General features: G+C 38.7%; 1 protein-coding gene across 1 annotated transcript in view; it reads left to right on the top strand.

The window, feature by feature from the left end:
• The first annotated feature begins 716 nt into the window (after positions 1-716).
• Positions 717-19,836, top strand: part of VPS41 (VPS41 subunit of HOPS complex) — a 107,476-nt gene continuing 88,356 nt past the window's right edge. Inside the window, exons 1-3 of the mRNA XM_083823116.1 lie at positions 717-1,001; positions 5,099-5,137; positions 19,545-19,652. Of these exons, the coding sequence (XP_083679242.1) occupies positions 732-1,001; positions 5,099-5,137; positions 19,545-19,652 (417 nt within the window). The 5' untranslated portion in view covers positions 717-731. The remainder of the gene's footprint in view (positions 1,002-5,098; positions 5,138-19,544; positions 19,653-19,836) is intronic.

Below are 19,836 nucleotides of genomic sequence, written 5' to 3'. Positions count from 1 at the left end.
CTTGAACTCATCTTTTTTGATCAAAGGTGTCTTGAAATTCAGTTTTTCCCAGATGAGGTCTCAACAATATTTTGTACAATGGCAGCCAAACATCTTCTTTGTGGAGTCCCTTGGTTTGTATGAACAGGATGGCATTTATAAATTTCTTTGCTGTGGTATCCTGATAGTCCGTAGACATCTGGTAATGGATGAAGAATGGAGGTGTTCTTGTATTATCTCATTTCCGACTGAAATGTAGTCATGATAGTTATATGTTCTTGTATTAATACTTTTGACTTGATAGCTCTCCCTCAGCCCAGCGTCAGCCCCTCAGTTTGTCTTCAAGGGACAGTTGTATTTCCTTTGTCAAAACTCAGGCTATTCCTTTCCAAAAGCATAGAATGATATACCTGACTTCCAGTGCCATGGTAATACACTGAATTTAACTTGCAATTCATGGCCTTATGGTTATAGGTTTCCAGCATAACAGTCTAGGTTTGTCTTTAGTTGCCAAACTAAAGCACATTTTAAATTCATTGATTGCAACGGTAAGGACTTTGTATACGGACACACTAGCTCCAGCTTAGATTTGGGCCCTCTCCACTGACAGAACTTGAGCGATACAAAGTGCAGCCTACAGCTTTTTAGCGTCGGTTTTTAACATGTAGAAAAAGTAGCTTGGATGCAAGCAAGGCATTCAGATCTTCTGTTTTAAAAGAGAAAACGCAGCAGCTCTTTGACTGCAGAAAGAGATGCCGGCTTTGCAAGGCCCTTCTGGCCCTACAGCCCAAGCTCAGGCGGGCACCAATAAACGCGCCTTGCCCTCAAGGACCGCCCGACACACTTGGGACTGGCCCTCGGCATCGTGTGCCTTAACAAGACGGACAGAAAGACAGACACAAGGCACCCCAAAGCAACAAAAACCTCCCCAAACTACATTTCCCAGGGTGCCTTCGCCCCGCCGCCTTCCTGCCCCTCACATGACGGCCGCTGGCCGCGCCATGGCGGAAGCCGCGGAGAAGGTAGAGAGGGACGGGCAGGGCGATCGCCCGCCGCGGGGCCGGCGGCCAGGAGCCCCCGGGGAGCGGGGAGCGGGGCCGGGGAGGCTCCTGGAAGCGGCGGGGCAGGGTCCCCGAGGGGCTAGGGAGCGGCGGTCTGAGCTTTGCTGCGCCCGGGGTGGAGAGGGGGAGAAGATGGAGGAGGGGGGGAGGTTTTTAGGTAGCCCCCCGGGGCTGGGCGTGAGGGTGGCTGGTTGGAAGGCAGCTTGCACCCTCACAGAGCCAAGGTTGGGGGGTGGAGGAAGGGAAAGGTCCTTCTCAGCCCTAAAAGGGGCCCTAAATGGGGCTGAGAACCCTAAAAGGGTTAAGAAACTCGCGTGTGCCCTGCGGTGCAGGGCATGTGGGCGAGTGCATCTCAACAGGGGAATCTTCCCAGGTAAATGGGGACAGTTTGGTATTTGTAACCCGCACATCTCTGAAGTGAGTGGCCTCATAAAGCTCACCCTTTCCAGATGACTCCTTCCCAGGAAGACAAAATACAAGCTAGGAATGAATTTCCTCACTATTCTGAATACTTTCTCAGTTTCTTTGCCAAGCTAGGGCTTTTATTTTTGACAAGAGGCTAAACAATGTGACTTCTGTCTCTCTTAAAAGCCTTAATGTGGGAGAGCTTTAAAACTCTCCCAGGGAAATTTGTCTTGTTTGGGAAAAGGTGTTTGGTTTCCACATTTCTGCTGTCAGGGATTCAATTTTAGGGCTGGCTTCTCTTGGGGAGGCTTCATTGCCTGATATGGTGAATTTTTAACTGTAACAACACTTCAGAGAGCTCTCAGGATAAAACTAACCCTGATAAATCTTCTTACCTTCTATAACAACATAAGGGATTAAAGCAGTCTGTGTTTTGCAAACTTTCATTATCGTATCTTACTCGTTTCTGTTTATTTTCTGTGCAGAGTATGCACAGGTACACTGGAAGGAAGGTGTATATCGCTGTGTAGGTGAATGTTGGCACAGTTCCTTGGAAATACAAGTTCATAATTTTCCCTTCCCAGCAGATCCAAGTTATGGGACTAAAAATGTACTTGGTAACATCTGGTTTTATAAGTGAAGGGAAAACTATACCCGTTTTATTAGAAAGGAGGATCTATTGAAAGGTTATGTTGGATCTACTAAGCGAGAGATTATAAGGGTCAGAGATTACTTTGCATTTCTATGGCTTCCTCATCCGTGTTGCTATTCTTAGGCTGCTTGAGCACCAGCATTTGCCAGCTGACTGGAGCATACAGCTGATTCTCCCTTTGAGTCTGAGACCTACCAGTGACAGTCATTCCTACATGATTTGAGATTCTGGCCATCTACAAACCCCTGTTGAGGGATTTTCTTTCCACAGTTACAAGACTACTAAAAAGTAGAAGTGGAGTATAATCCTCTTGGTTCATGCATTTTGTGGGAGGGGGAAGTAACCTGACAAAACCCCAGAGTAGTCGTAACTGCAGTTTGCTGTTCCAGTTTGCCTGTGCGAGTGGGAGAAGTCAGGCAAAAAGCTTTTCACAGAAAGTTGCTAGCAAAGTGAGTTGGTAGGTACGAGTCAATTCTAAATGCCTTCAGCTGAGTTGTTGTCAAGGAACAAACTGGAGGAAATTTTTCACTCAGAGGGTGGTGAGGCCCTGGCCCAGGCTGCCCAGAGAAGCTGTGGATGCCCCATCCCTGCAGGTGTTCAAGGCCAGGCTGGATGGGGCTTTGAGCGACCTGGTCTAGTGGGAGGTGTCCCTGCCCATGGCAGGGAGGTTGGAACTGGGTGATCTTTAAGGTTCCTTCCAAACCGTTCTGTGATTTGTTTCCTAAGCCAAGACTCCCTTTGAATTACTGAGTGTTATTTTCCCTAGTTAATCATTAAGGCCAGGAAGCATTTGCTTGAATTTCTGTGCCAGTTATGAAACTTTGTAGCCGCAATCATAGTAGCTTTCAAATACAGTAGCATTAACAGTGTAGTTGTCCCAGATCAAAACACATTGATCATTTGAATCAACTTCTGGTGTGCCCTGACTTCATAGGCCAATATTTTCCAAGGATGTCCTTTAACATAACTTAAAACAAGAAAGATTACACTAAATCTTAAGTGATGGGTGGATATACAAATCAACAAGTGTAACAGCAAGTGGGCTTTGTTACTCTGTCTGGTGTAATGTTATGAACTCACCCTCTTGTCACTTTCTTTCCTTGCATCTGTGTTTTCCTGAATAGCCAAAACAATTAGGAACTATGGGGGAAAAAATTAAGTGTTATAGCTGCACTACTAGCAAATCTTGTGTAACAGCAAAAAAGTCACTTTTTGTTATTGCATGTTTTTTTGGGGGGGAGAACAGATCAATTTTTTTTTTCCAAACAAATTCTCCTTTTTTTCCTCCAAATTCTCAACTCTGAGAATTGTATCAGAATATCAAAATGGTATATCTAATGGTTTTGATGTATAAAGGAGTTGAGTATTCAACTCTTAGTGTCCCTGAAAGAAAAAAAAAATACGATTTTTTCTGTTAGGAATCTGGTGATCTTTTGCATTGGACTTTGTGTGTTATTGCTTGTCCTATAGGCTGGCAATGTTACATCATGATATTTTAGTTCTCGTATCATTTGGTTATTATTGTTAAGTAGAATTTAGGATGCAGAGATTCTATATGACGAAATTGCTGTTTCCTGAAAGGTAACTGTTTAGTGAGTGGAGACAGTGAGAATGACAAAGAAACAGTGCTACAAGAAAAGTCAAACCCAGGCTTGAAAAGATACCTAGGTTTTAATCCCTCTTCATCTGCCCTTGACTCCCATATCCTTTCTACTTGGCATTTCCCAATTCAAGTCATAAATACAGACTAGGCAGATAACCCTTCTATGGGATACATGTTTTAGAGGTGGACATCGCTGCGGTAAGTAAAATGTAGGAAAGAGGTGACAGCAGTCATGGTAACATCTTGTGGTGTGTTTCAGGTAGGAAATAAAAATGGTGCTTTTCTTCTCCCCCATCCACATCTCTTCTGATCAGTTGTGATGGTCACTAAAGGTAAACCTCCTGTAATGCAGACGAGGCATTTGCATGCATTTGCTTTCTGCCTAGAGGTCACAAGCAGTGCATTTTATAAATAAGGAAAACAAATAAATGTAGCAAACTAAAGATGACACTGGTCATTGGTGCATTAAATTTTCTTTCCCTTTCATTTCTCCTTAAGCCGTTGGTAATCGTCTCTTTTTATGCCTTCTCTGATGAAATTCCGTACCTATTTATTGTATTGTCCAAATATTATCTCATAGGCTTATAGGAAGTTGCTGCCTTCTCTCTTGCTCATTCTTTGCTTATATCATATTTCGTTGTTAAAATGCTTACATTCACTGTCAGCGTATTAGTTGTAACCCTTTATTGCTATTGATAATGATAAATACGTTAAGTAAATCTTCATTTTGCTGACCTCTTTGAGGAGGCATTGCATCAGCAGATTTTACCAGTGGACAGGTGAGAGATTAGCAGAAGTCGACTTAAATTTTTTTGTAGCACAGTAAGATTCAATGTCTTGCCAGAGAGAGATATTTTAAAGGTGCCGTTGCTTCAAAGGCAAGAGAAAGGCACTTGGTTTCCATTGATGTAAGATGGGAAGGAGAAAGTCATTCAGTGCTGATGTATATGGAAAATGGCTTGAGGTTAATTTTAAAATAAGTGAACTAATAGTTGAATAAAAGAGCTAGTTGCTAGATAACCAGAGAATGCTGTTCTGCCGTGTGAGTCAAGACATGAGTAGACATTGCAAAACTTACTGCTGCTTCTTAGGGGAGGGAAACTGCACAGATGATGCTGTTCACTCTTTCTTTTAGCCAGGTAACCAACTATAGTCTCATAGTCAGCTGGTGCCACTGAGTGTTAGTGTGGCACTAGATTACATGTCCATGAATTGGGGATGAATGAAAAGGATAATTTCTGACATGTTCAGAATCACTCTGAACTTTGAGTTGCTCCCAGTTTTCTCATGCCTCTTAATAAAGGTGTAAAAGTACTTTAAAGGGGAACTGTTACTCAGTTGTCTAGGGTTATGTATGCACTTAGCTAATTTTCCCTATTTTCTTCGCATTGTTTTCAGGAAAGTGGGTATAATGAAGAATCAACAGATGAATCTGAGGTAAGCCTGCTTAAAGTGCTTGGTACCTGAATAGGTGTTAGTGCTACTCCTTTGTCGGTGTGAAAAAATACCACGCTTTATGGTTTGTTTTGGCAGCTGCTTACTTAAAAGTTCTGCTGGTACTCTACAGTGGTGTTAAGCTGCACTTCAGGTATTTAAAAGAAGCTGTGATTTGCTAGTAAGTTCTTCCTTATATTTAAAGAAAACACAATCACCAAATTGTAGTAGAGTGAATTAGGTTGAGAGAAAGATTCAAGTGTATGCACTTCTGTTTGAAAATGAAGCAAATGAAAGTTTAATTGACAGTGTAATTATATATGCAGTAATAATACGTTAAAGTAGTTCCTGTGTTATTTAATAACTTCAAGGCCTGGATTTAATCATGTTCTGCAGAGTCTCTGTTCTTGAGATTGCATTTTGTCAAGAACTGTCTCGTGTTCGAGAGAGGTCTGCCTACGTGCTGGAAAAAGTGGACTGGGATGAGGAGAGAAAGGGAACTACAGAGAACTCAAGAACTTGTCTGTGGACAGTACTATAGTAACTCCGAAGCTGCAATCATTGAAGGGGTCGTAAGATATTTGGCAAGAGATACTTGGCTTTAGCATGTTCTAGGATGACTATAGGAAGGAAGAAGTAGGGGTGGTTGAGCAGCTTCAGTTGAGGCCACCAGCGAGAACAGATTTTACAGAGCAGGGTATTAGCTTGACTGAGCATTTTCACCCATTATGTATCTAAATGAAAGTGGCTCCTGGGCTTCCAGAACTTTAAAGGACTTGCTGGTTGGAAGATTTTCTGTTCTTTTCCTAGTGCCAAATCTTCATGCTTTGTATTTAAGTTAAAAGGAGGTTTAAATCCTAATTTCCAGGATGGTGGATTCTGCAGAGGTTATGGTGGTGGCTTTTGAAAGAATCCTTCCGCAGAGGACAGTGGCTTTCATTGTGAGATAACTTTCTCCTCTGCCTTTCATGAGTGGCTGTGGTGGCACAATAGGGCATTCCTAGTGATCAGTAAAGATTTCTTTGGCATGTTTCTTTTCTGGTGTGTTTCTGTGTGGGACAGCTGCTGGGAACAGACTCTTTTTGTCCAGCATGAAATGGTTTCGTTCTAGAGCTACGTTGGATGCGGAGGGGGCTTAATGAGGTGAAATGCACATTAACAGTGACTGGGCCAAGTACTCAGCATTTTGTAGAAAAATAATCTTCCCTCAAGGGTTGATGTTCGCAGGGTAGTGAGCATGGCTACCTGACAGGTCAATTTTTCTTCTTTAAGAAGAAGGAAGAGCTTGGTTTAGTAGTACTTTAATAGCCTTTCAACACTTAGCCCATTACAAATCAAGTATTTACAGTGGTATTAGTATAATTAGGTTGCCAGATTACTGTTTTTTTTTTGTTTTCACTTCAAGAAATCATAGGCATCATACAGCCTTTGCAATGTCAAAGGTGGTATAAAAATAGTGGTAGAACCACCAAGTCTAAATGTTGTTAGTGTTTGCTTATATCGTTTGAAGCACGGACAGAGATAAGATTGAACTGGTGGCTTTACTCTTACTTCTTGTGATTGTAAAATTGTATGATTTCTTTTGGATGGCTCATAGTTTGAATAATTGGGGATGAATCCTATGGTGATGGTACTAGAGTCTGGGACTAATCCTTGCAGTCTGTGTCCTGTGATCTATTTAAAATAATATTTATGGCATGGATTTTGTTGAAGTCTTGCCATCACAGTAATAAAGATTTTTACATATACAATTGGTTGCACTTAATTTCATTTAAATGCTTTCCATACAATTGAAAATTATCGCTGTTGGTTTCAGTGACTATATGATGTGTATAAGTTATACTACAGGAATATTTTCTATTATGGAGGAAGATAAATTTTAAATAACTTCTTTTGAGTAAATGATGTCCCTGTCTGAACTGGATGCATAAGCAAAATATGAAATGTTTTTCTTTCAGTGCTTTTTACACTGCTTTGCCATTGCCTTAGTAGAGTCAAATATCACAGAATCACAGAATCGTCTAGGTTGGAAGAGAGCTCCAAGATCATCTAGTCCAACCTCAGCCCTAACACTAACAAGTCCTACACTAAATCATATCACTAAGGGCTACATCTAAACGTCTTTTAAAGACCTCCAGGGATGGTGACTCAACCACCTCCCTGGGCAGCCCATTCCAATGCCTAACAACCCTTTCAATAAAGAAGGTCTTCCTAACATCCAACCTAAAACATGCAGTGCTTCTCTTTTATGCAGCAACTCCTTTAGTGTAATTCCTTTATTAGCTCTTAGTATATAACATGCTAATCCTAAGTTGCTACCTGCTTGATTTGTTTTAAATTAAATGTTCTTTAACAAATGCCAGAATGCTCATTAGCACAGACTGGAGGTAAAGCTTTACAATAGGTCTCAAACGTGAGAGTCTGCAAAAATGACTGTTTTGAATGTACATCAGCTAAGAGCCCCTCATTGTAAGTTTGGTTACAACTCTTGCTTCTCAGGAAATTGAGTTCTTAAGGCTGATTAAATGGGTTTAATACTTGCCAGCTGTTTGTCAGAATGTGTAAAATTTAGAGGTGTTAATTAGCAGAGGTGATGCATATGTTCAGATGTTAAACAACTATCAGTATCTTTGCACTGAGAAGCCTGATTATGTCAGCGCTTATAGAAATGCTGTAGATCTTTCCTGATAACTACAGAACAACTTAGACTTTATTTCATATACTTACATATGATATGGGGTATTATAAACTTTTTTTTTCCTTTAGACAGACTGATACGATGAGGAAACAGTGTATCTAACAGTGTGTTTTAATTCTCAAGAGAAAAACCTATGCGATTTGCTAAGTATTTCCATTGTGCTCTTGAAACACAATCATTTTCTCTTTGTATCTTCTTGTTTGTTTTTCCTCTTTGGTTTGTTTGTTTCAAATTGTGCTTATTAAGTATACTTGCTTTACTTCTCGCAACCCCATCATCAAATGAGCCTGAGCAGCTTTGTTTGATTGAAAATTCCTAGTATAAGGAAGTTTCATTAGTTTATTTAATTTTATTTTACAGCACCTGGAGCTGCATGTTTGGACTGTCACATATGATGAGACCTTAAAAACAGACAATAAATGATGAGACCTTAAAAACAGACAATAAAGTAATTTGACTTCTGGCTGTTCATAAACTGTGGAGAAAAAAATCCGAATAAATTATGTATAGCCTGAGTCTGAATTTCTGTTTTCAAAGTGTTTTTCTTTTTTGTAATGTGTCTGTTTCTTTAACATCTAACTCTTCTTGGTTGAGCTGTTTTCTGTCAGGCAGATCCTTCTTAGATGTTCCCAGTGAAGTAGAAGAAGATTATGTTAATCAAACGAAGGAAGTATTGAGGTTTCTTCAGTAGCAGTGCAACATGGTGTTAAAGTGGGATGCACAATAATATTTTTCTTGCATTGAAGTTGCTACTGCTGCTCAGACTGTAATTTGGTCTTAAAAGGTTTTTATTTTAATGAGAGAATCCTGTTATATTACATAATGGACCACGGTGGAGTGACTTAAAGAAATTTTTGTTTTACATGAGAACAAGTCATTTTTTTTTTTAGCTTAAAACAAGGAATAGTTAGATTACAGTAGCACATACAACACTATGTAATGTGAAATTCACCCATGAGTCATTTGCATTCTCTGAACAGAGTTCTTGGGTCTGTTAATTCAAACAAAAGCTTACTAAAGAGTCAACTTCAGTATTCCTGAAGTTCCTCTCTCTGAACCTCCATGCCATTCTGCACTGCGTCGATGTATTATGATGATTTGGTTTGTTGGTGCTGCACAGTATGAAACTTAAAATTCAACCTCTGACATTATGAAATCTTATGAGGTCAAGCAGATTTTTTTGGTCTTCACTGTATAGATAGTGCACAAAACATTCTCACCAAGAATTAATTTTTACTGATAAAGGCATATCAGTTACATTGTGTACTTGAAAATTGCTGGTCTGCATAAATTAGTAGCAGTTGTTCCAGGTGTACCTTGCATGCAGTAGGAGTGTTTTGAATCAGGTCTTTGAGTCCTGGGACCTTTGGCTCCTGTCTCAGCCTCGGACTTGGTGTACTGGCTTAATTATGCTCTTCCTCTTTCTTGTCCCCCCCCTTATGAAGTGGAGCAGTAGTTTCCTACCTCTGACAAGTTTCTTAGCTCATGAAACACTTTTTGTCAGTGTGATATACTGAAGAAATGAAATTCGGGAAGTATCAAAAACTAGAACCTTCCAACTTGATGAGGGAATTGGAGCCAAGTTAACATCCTGAAATTTGGTTAGTCAGGCTTTAATGTTTTCTGTTCCTTTCTAATTGACCGGAGTAGGTTGCCCTGGTCCAGTACTTATTTCCTTTACAGGAAGGACCTTTTCAAAAAGAAGTGGCAGTGGAATCATAAAACTAGTTCTTGAGCCTGTAAAACGATTCTATGATTATGTAAAGAATTACACTTGATTTTTGTATGGGCTGCACTGCATGGAGGGTAAACTCTTTGATTTGGATTCTCGGCCTATTAAAGGAAACCACCAACAAAAATGGCAGATGCTCATGTTCCACAAACAGTTTTGAAGAATAATAATTTGTTTTCTCAGAATTAAAATGCTGTGTAAATATGTGTATTACTCTTTTTTATTAGGTACTTGTGTTTGTTAGGGATCATGTCTCTCTTCTGTATAACATTGTATATTTCCGTTCTAGCACTTCCATTTTTATGTTTCCTAGTCTGTTTTCTGGCCTGTTTTCTGATCTTTAATCACTGCTACCTTGTGAAGGGGATATATTTGTTCATTAAATTTATTCTGTTAGCTATTTAAACGCTATTAACGTATTAATAAATTCTAGGAGAATTTGTAGAGGGGAAGTATTGTAGAAATTCTTGTTTAACCCAGCATTCAAACAGCTTATGTTGGCTTACTACTATCTCTCACCTTTACGCTTTTGCCACTTAAATTGGTGGTGTTTTTGTTCTTTAAGGTTTTAAAGACTGTGATCTGAACTTGAGCATAGTTAGGAAATACATAAACGTTAACAGGAGGGCAACTAAAAAACCTTGATGTTTTCTTTTCCTTTTCAGTGCACTCCAGATCTTAGTCTTGTAGGCTAGGTCTGGATTAGGTCAAAGCAATTAAATCATTTCAAGTAAATAAAGCATCTGGTTAAAAAGGCTCCTTGTCATACTCTGTTTCCATCAAAATGTTCTCTTAACATAGAGGGTTGAGCATTGGGCTGGAAGAGGTGAGCTCTTCTGTGGCTAGTAGTTTTTGAAGGAGCATCACCATTGCAACAGAAAATGAATAAGAAGTAGACTTGGCTACTGTAACTCAGCCCAACCTGCCATTTTTTGTTTTCTGTCTGACCTTTGGTAAATCATTTCATGTCATGCCTCCTGTCTTTATTATTGAATGGCTTTATACTATGGTTGCCATTATTTCTTCCCATTGTTTTAAAAATATAAAATGGGAGGAAAATGCTCAAGAATGTTTCACATACCTGAGCAGTCTGGAGAGAGATTGCTTCTCCCCACATGGCTTTAAGTGAAATTGTCCTTTTAAGTAGGGTGAATGGAAGGAAAAGATCTATAAATTCCAAATAGAAAGTTATCCTCCTTAATAATGGGAAAATGTATCATGCAAATAATTTATCAATTTGAGTCAGTAGGATGAGCGTGGTAAATTATTTATTGAAGTTTAAATGGAATCTTTTCATACATTAATTTGAAAAACAAGTTTGCGGTGACTAGTAACTAACATTATAATATACATCGTTTGAGGATTGACTTGCAGGAAAAAATGGATTATTGCTAAATTCTTTTAATATCTTCTGGTTTTGAGTGAAAATTAGATACCTCATTTTATGAGCTATTAATATTAACCAGAAGTGCCTGTTCTGTCTGTGTGCTGTGGAATACATAAAAACTAAAAATGCTGCTGAGCGTGTTACATAAGTTAAATACAATTGCAAAACTAGTGTTAAAAGAGTATACAGATGTAGCCTTTCCAAAATACTAAGTGCATTTATCTGGGTGGAAAATGGAAAATAGTGGGAAATCTCAGCTATTTACTTTCAGCTTTCACTGTAGCGACTGGGTAGAAGTAACGTTAAAAACTACTGTTCCCAAAACTGCACTGTAGGATTTTCATATGCAGTACATCACAAGGTGGCAACCGGACTGCTCAAGTGGTGTTCACAGAGGAAACAAATGTTTGCCCAAGTTCCTTACTCAGCAAACAGAAAGTACAAGTAGAAATGTGTAGTTTCATTGAGATTTGAACTGTTTGGATTTTTCACTGCTGGAGTTGGATTTAGACATGGAAGATAAAACAGCCTATCCTGTGCTGCCTCTGTGTATGGTGCAGTTAAGTGGATGGACTAATCCTGTGCTTTTGAACACCGGAGTGGATTTAAAAGTTTTCACATATGCTTTGCCATGCACAAAATTACCAGTAAAATAAAAGAAACTTACGGGAGTTGAATTGAAACCAAATCACATGCTATATAGGCTTTACTACTATTTTTTGTACATGTGATTTATGATGATTGCTCATCTGCAGTATGTCATCTGTGTTATTTCTGCTTCACAACTTGGCTGATGCCCAGCTCCTTCAAACCTGTGCGAGTGAATCCTCAGTTGGTGTTCCACAAAACAGTATGACATCCTGCATACCACAATGGTTTTGAGAAGGAATAAAATGCTCTCTGCTTTGCCTTTCATCTATGTGTTATTTCATACTCTGAATGCAGCCTGTTTTGATACATATTCACAGGCAGTCGTATCATCGTAATTCCTTGCTCCTGGTGGATATCTGCATTTTTCCAAAGAGGTTGAGGGATTAGATAAATCCCTGTAGAAAATGCATGGGAAGAATAGAAAACAGCTGTGTGAAATTTTAACATCGTAATCCATGTTTGCCAATTTTACAGCCAGATACTGGGAAGGTATTGGTGATTTGTATAAGAGGAATAATAAAGGAACTGGGTGGGAGGTTATTCACTTCACTTCCTTCACTGAGCTAGCATTACTGTATGTTCACCAGAGAACTAGAGGAAAATGTTTGTTAGTACCTGAAGTTACAAGTGTGACTTCATGGTTTAGAAATTTCAGTCTTTGTGTCATTTCGTTGTTTTGTGTAGCAATGGATATGGAATAGAAACTAATTGTACAGCTAGACAGATGGATTTATTTATTTATTCTGAGTGATTTTAGCATTTATTCTAAACTAATTCTCACAGAACCTGTGTTTAAATACTGTCAAAAGTGCACAGGCTGCTGTATTTTGCACTGTCATACAAGTGTTCCACAAAACTGAAGTAAATAACCGAGGTTTTATAAAGATAATTATGTACCCCTTGCCCACCTCAGTAATTTGTTTCTTTATTGATATTACTAACCAGTTTGGCACTTCAGATCAGTAATTGTATAATTTGGATCTTTTTTTAAAGGAAACTTGTCTTTTCAGGTTTTGTCTGATTCAGCTTTTTGTGGGAACAAACTTTTCAATATTGGAGTTCCAGAGGAAAAGAGGTTTGAATTTTCTTAGTCACTTTTGACCTCCACAGAGTCTGGTTAAGCACATGATATTTAAATTTGGCAAAATAAATAAGACAACAACTTGCAATGAAATTTTGTTCTAGTTCCTTTATTACCTAACAAACTGAGCTTTTGGAGGTTAAAGGCCTTAGTCTGAGTTTTTCTTAGCATCCTTCTAGTGGTAGGGATTTGATTGCATTGAGAGAAATCGAGTCAGGATCCTAATCCTGAAAATAGCATGGGTAGTCTCTTTTATCACTGAGAAAGGAACAGAAGTCTGGAAATCAAATCCTAGTGATGGAGAAAGAGTAACAATGAAGCTGCACTATGCAATAGGTGTATATTCTTCTAGTATAATTCTCTTTGTTGGCTCAATGTCACTTGTTTTTTCAGCACAAGTGGATATAGGTCCCAAAACAGTGGAGGATGGAGAGCTCTCTTCTGGTTTTGCTTTTGGATTTGTTTTCTTTTTCTTTTAAAAGGAGGTAAAATGTAGAAATGAGCAGCTGGGACGGTGATGTTTGAGATGCTTCCTTGCAAATAAAGTGAAGTGTTGCATCATTTCAGGACACAGGGATTGTTTGAAAAGCAAATACAGCCAGATCTACTTGAAGATCTTTAATTTATAACTTGGAGGTGTTATCTTGCTAGGAATGAATGGGCTTCTGGTTGGCAGTTTGTGTTTCTTCATTATACTAAGTAGTGACACAGTTCTGTTTTTACAATAATGAAACACAAATGGTAGGAACTATTTGTGTTGTGAATTTTCAGCTCTTTTTATTAGAAATAATGATTTTCCTTAAATGATTCTTCACAGTAACTGGGACCTAAACACTGATTTTGAGAAGAAACCCGAGTTTGGGTATGGGCTTTTATGACTTCCGTGACAGGAGTGGTGAAAACGTTTTATTTTGTGGGAGCCTTCCTTCAAATATTGTGGTGACAGAGACAAACACTAAAGAAGTCGGATGGTCCAATGGAAGAAGTCCGACTTCTAAGGCTTTCCAGACCAAACCTCCTTCCTCTTCCCATTTCTGACCAGAACTGGTCATGATTTTCAAATAAAGTGATCTTTCCAAATCATGAAGAAGAGCAGGGCTTTGCTAGTATGCACGCTGAATGCCACCTGTGTTAATATCAGATAAGGTTAATTGGATCTACTGCAGGGAAACAAAAAGCATGTTGGATTTTGGGGTAGAGGAAAGTGAACAATTTTCCAAAAATATTCTTTGATCCCTTCTGATATCAAATAGATTATGCACTGATACAGATTTAATATGTGTTCAAAGTTTTTACCTTTTACCTCTTGTCTTTAAAGTACAGGTAGTAACCTGATACCAGCAGGCATAAAGTGAGAGTAGCATTTATGAAGACTGTTTTGCACCTAGTAAACGGGAATATAATGAGGAGGAGGGAGAAAGTTGATTTATCCCCATCACAATTATAACCAAGGTGTTATCATACTTAAAATTACGAGCATGATAAGCCATTTAGTACTTCAAAATTAGGAGGTTTTATTCATTGCCATGTTCTCAAATAAACGAAACCCAAACCATTTTAAGAGGTCATCTGGGCTGGAAGTTGAAGCGATATACAAACTGTGTAGCAACATTACGATGTTATTCCTTAAATCTATCAACAGACATTAGCAATTTGTTACAACTTGTCTTTTAATAATTTTGAAAACTGCTTTAAGAATATTGAACCTCCTGCGTGTGGTACATCATGTGCTTCTCCTGTGTGATGTGCTGACTTGCAGCAGGATTTTGCTGGATTAATTAATTCACTAGCCATATTCCCATGTCTTGCAAATGGGTGGTTAGGGGAGGCTGGGTTGTATTTCCTCGCGCTCAAGAGGGCTCCGGACTCTGTTGTCTTAAAAGTGGGGCACTGGTGTAAACGCCCACTGATGGTGCACCTCTCAGAGACCTTCCAAAATAAAACTTTAAAATAAAAATCTAACCCTCCAGTTAAGACACCACTTCCATAAAAAGCTAACAGTTGGACATTTTTCTCTTCTGGATCAAGTCAAGAAGCTGTTGAGAGAGCCTTGATTTGTCTGCGAAGGTAACTGGTGATCTTGATAACAGAGTGCTGCTGGAAATTTTGCTGCACTTTGTGCTTCTTTACATTTAGAGAATTAAGTAATTCTCCATCGAGACTGTGTTATGGGACTAGAAGTCTTTTTACGTATTTTATTTGTTGTTGGATTTCTTTAATAAGTGAACCTACCATCAGCAACACACAAAGGATGTGTTTATTTTTTGCATAACAGAGGATGCTCTATGAACCTTAATTTCAATCCCAAAATAAACTGTGTTGATTTCTTTGGTTTAATTCAAGATTTTCACATAGTTCATCAATTAATTAATTCTGAAACTGTAACTAGTTTATTTTTTTTCTTCTGAGTGATAATTGTTTTTGGAAGGAAAAAATAATTTCTTAGTTGGTTCTACATGGCTTTCCACAGATCTAGCCTGCATTAAATGTCAAGAAATGTTGTTTTTGTACTTGGGCAGCAGAGCATTTTTAATGGCTTCTAAGATGGGAGAAACTGAGCCAATTTAACAGTTTTCTTACAGTTTCTCAAACAGAGATGAATGTGAAAGAAAGTATGAAAATGAGCTGGCGTTTTTTTTTCTTTTTTTTTCTCTTTTCTTCATTTCTTCAAGACATGTACTCTTAAGACCTGTGACACCAGGGTTTGTTGCAGTAGGATGCGAGCGTAGCCCCCTTGAAATCCCTGAAGTGATTAGCTCAGGTATTTTTTCCATTTGAGTTTAAATGCTTTGCAGGGTCAAAACTTAAAAGCGTAAACAATGCTGGGGTGACCACCTCCAGTAACTGGGGCTCTATCTGGAACTGGATGGACAACGTGCGAGCAAAGATGAATGGCACTTGCCTTATAATGTATGCACCGTTTATTTCCATAAAGGCTTTGAAAAACTTAGAGGACAAATCGTGCAGGAAGGATGACACTTCGCTGTCAATGCCCGTAATATAATTAGAGTATCCACAATCAGTAGAGCATGTAGTTCATGTGACAGACAGTCCTGTGGGCAGATCCACTGCTACAGGAGGAAATGTGGGCTAATGGAATAACTCAAGGAGCTGCCCACAGGTTCTTGCTGGAAATTGACTTTGCAAGGACCGATTTACGTGGATTGGTTTTTGACTCGTGATTTCACTGCGGTTGTGCCTGCTTCCACACTAGGAAAGGCAGGGCCAGAATACCTGAAGAAGGCTACGAACTTGCATTTAGTAAGGCAGATGAGCTTCCTCGCAGTGAAATCGGCCTTTGGAGAGCATATTGCACATTTGCAGTGCCCTTTGGTTGAGTTGGTCTCTTCCTGAGGAGGACGTGGTAGTGAGCTTTGTCCCCATGGGGTGGTAGGAGCAGGAAGGGGAGTTTGTGTTCATTTTGTGTTCATTTCAGGAGCTCAGCAGTGACAAACGAGAGCCCTCAATAGGAAGGGATGTATATTGGTCTCCCCGGCTGGTTAGAATATGTCTTTCAATTGGAAGTGTGCTTTCAGTGGGAAATATTTATGGATAACTGGAGCAAGTTCTTTGTTGTGTGTTTTGAGCAATTTTACTCTTGGCTTCAGCAGTAACAGGCAAAGAGAAAAATAAATGGAAAATGAGTTTCAAATTAGCATTCCTGTGGTTGAAAAGTGGTTATTATTTATTTTAAACCTACCCAAGAGTAGCTTCCTCTTGTCAGCTCTGTGGGTCTTCTTCATTTTCAGAATTGAAAGCTGCCATCTGTGGACTACTTTAAACATCTTGTATAGTATATATTTCTTTTTCTCTCAATACATTTGACAAGAATTTCAGAATTCAGTGGTTTTGTGTTGTGGGGATTTTTTTTTTTAGGCAGGCTATATGGAAGGAAGTGTTCAGCGGTGGTACAAGAAGCAGTGCTAGAAAATTTATTTTCAAATGTTTAGATTCCTCTAGGATGGTTTAAAGGACTTCTCTTTAATTAAAATTGCCATACACTTAGTAAAAATCCATGTTAGTTGAGAAATTGATTTTTTTTTTTTTTTTAAAAGAAGCTGTGAGTTTTCTTGTCTGGGGTAAATGTCACTGTTTATATCGCAGCTTTGCTGCGAGTCAGGACTTGTACAATTCCTCCAGGTTGTCATAGAAACGCAGCTAACTGTCATCTCAACTCAGGCTGCTGATGGTTTTATTTGTAGGTTTTCAGGATTATTAAAATTTAACAAAAAATATTGATTTGCTTTTTATTAACACTGGGTTGTGTTTACCATAGAAGTTCAGACTGCATAACAGCTTTTCCTGATAGAAAAATACCTTGAAAATGATTAAACTCTGATACTCTGAAGAAGGGATCATCAAATGCATTTAGTGCATAATGTAGGGTCTGAAGCAATAGGGAAATCTTGCAGTTTTGCAAATCATCTTTTTCGTTTCACTTTGTTTACAGCAAAGTTCCCCCTTCCACACACACATTTCAATTCACCATTTAGCTTGACTTTTACTTAACATAAAAGATACCTGTCAAGAAAGCGTGAAATGGGTACATCATTGTGTCTTATATTTGAAGTTTTCGTTTTATTTACTTTTTCTTGAAGCCTGGCAGAATGCTTCAGTGCACTGACTTCTGAAAGTATATATTTTTTGTATATGCATGTGCAGGCGAAGTTACTTAGTTTTCACTCATAAATAAGACAGGCAAAACTTATTTACAGTAACTTTATCTAATGGTCCATGGATGAATGCTTTTATGCAAACTACTGAAGAGACTAGAATTAACTTTTCACGTTGGTTGCACATTTGATGTCCAGACTTAGGCAACACGTGGGATCTTATAAAAACTAGATGACTGGAGTTCAATTTTGACTTTTATGAATTTATTCAGAGATTACCCATGCATTTCAAGTGTAATCTTTGTAAGCAATGTATAAAATGCAATAATGCATTAATTGCTGTAAAACAGACGCATACTCCTTCCACTCCCTGTACTTCTTTTTCTGACATTACCTCCTCCTGCTCCACTGCAGTCATTTATTAAGGATCTGTGGGCACAAGTAATTTGGCTGATTTATATACAGCCCTGTAATTTGACATTGTCATTCTGTCTAGTAACAACTTTGTTCAGTGTTGGGCTTTACTGAATAAAATTGTTTCTTGGTGGACATTTTGACACCTCACTTCAGACTGCTACGTCATGGACTGCTGACATCCCTGTATTAATCTCATTTGTATTCTGTCACAAAATTCTGGAATAACATATTAAAAGATCTTCTCTTTGCAGTGTATTTCTATAAGCAGGGTGCCAAATATTGAATGTTTCCATTAGTCTGTATGGCTTTTATATGGTTTGTATGAGGGTATGTGTTTATTAACGTGTGTGGTGGTAGCACACATGGTAAACGGGAAAGACTGGCTTTGCTACTCCAAAGGCAACTTAAAATATTTTTATTAATGTGTCTCTTTTTCCACCTTTACTTTTCAGATCATTAGCTACAATAAAACATAGCACATATAGACTTCTTCTGCCATAGGCCGACACAGTGCATTTTTATTTTCTGTTCTAGGAAATGGAAACCAGTGGTTGGTGGGGAAGTAAGGGATCTGCTTTCCTAAAGCACTCATTGGTGTAGTTTGGTGGCTTAGGAATGAAAGAAATGTTTTGTGTGTGAAATACACTCCATGTTGATGCATTCATTAGAACTGGCAGTGTGTGTAGGAGATTATTAGGAAAGGTATATACTTTTTCCCAGTGAGAACCAAGGGATATATATGGGTTTTGTATGTCTAGGCATGTGTAGTATTAACTGAGGCTTATTGAAGGTTATGAAATCTCTCTCTAGCCTTGTACTGCTGTAGACCATCTGTTACAGGTAGATGCCAATGACCAGAGTCCTATTTTGCACCTTGGATTTCCTTTCCTTAGGAGATAAGCATGGTGGGTGTTGTGTGAGCAGTGAGTTTGTTCCTTGTGGTTTTTAGCTCAGTCTCCTCTTTGTTCACAGTATGCCATTGTCTTTGCATCTAGGTAGTGATTGGTGATAATACCTAACATGTTTGGGGAAGAAAAAAAAAAAAGGAAAGCTTTGGGATTTACTGCAGATGATATAGGTGATCCGTAACAACATACTGTGTCTGGATCCTTTTCCCAGCCAGTTTTGCAACAACATATTTATATTTCTTGTTTTGAACATAAGCCCACTGGTATGTTTTGTACAATTAACTTATTCCTAGTGGATTCTGTTTATTTTTGTTCACAGTGTTTTGCCCCTACCCTTCCTACAGAGGTGCAGCATCTTGTAAAGGTCCTGAAGTTTTTTGTAACCTGCATGCTTCAGCTTAGAGTTAAATGTGGCTATAGCGGCACACTTTATTTTATCATCCATTTTTCCATATCATAGAATCATCACAGAATCATAGAATGGCTTGGGTTGGAAAGGACCTTAAAGATCGTCCAGTTCCAACCCCCCTGCCATTTATATTTTTCTTCTGAATTGGGAATGACTAACTTTATGTAACAAAGTACACACATACATTTTTTCCTGCTTTTTAGATATTAACTAAGTACCTCTTACAATGCAGCTGAATTGATATGCTGTTAAACAGTCTTTGTTTGCACCCAGAACTTTGGAGTGAAAAGAGTAATCAACAACAAAAAAAAAGCACAACCCAAACCTTCTGGAATGACAAAAATGTGAAAGTTTGGCTTTTGGTTGTAATGGCTGTTGTTAAGATACGATGGTGATCCATCTTCGCCTGGTGCTGTGTGACAGTTGTGGGGTATCTGTAAATTTCTTGCTATTTAAAATGAACTTCTAATTTTTTTTGTTTGTTTGTTTTTTCCTTGTGCGTTTAAAAACGTAGGAAGATGAGAGTGAAGAAGAGCCTAAGCTGAAGTATGAACGGCTTTCTAATGGAGTGACTGAAATTCTACAGAAGGATGCAGCCAGCTGCATGACAGTGCATGAAAAGGTATCAAGCTATTTTGGGGCAGAGATAGTTCTTCTGCTTGGGTTTTATGTATTTTATCCGTGCTTATAACGCACCAGTATATTTATATGTAGAAGTACTGCCAAATCTAGAGGTGCAGTGCAAGCCAACAATAATGTAAACAAAATTCATGGTAAGCCTGTGTTGAACAGTCCCTCCTTTCTCA

This window comes from Anser anser (assembly GCF_964211835.1).
Source record: "Anser anser genome assembly, chromosome: 2".
Taxonomy (NCBI): domain Eukaryota; kingdom Metazoa; phylum Chordata; class Aves; order Anseriformes; family Anatidae; genus Anser; species Anser anser.
The sequence above is the reverse complement of the archived record's forward strand: the minus strand, read 5'-3'. Positions and strand labels throughout refer to the sequence as shown.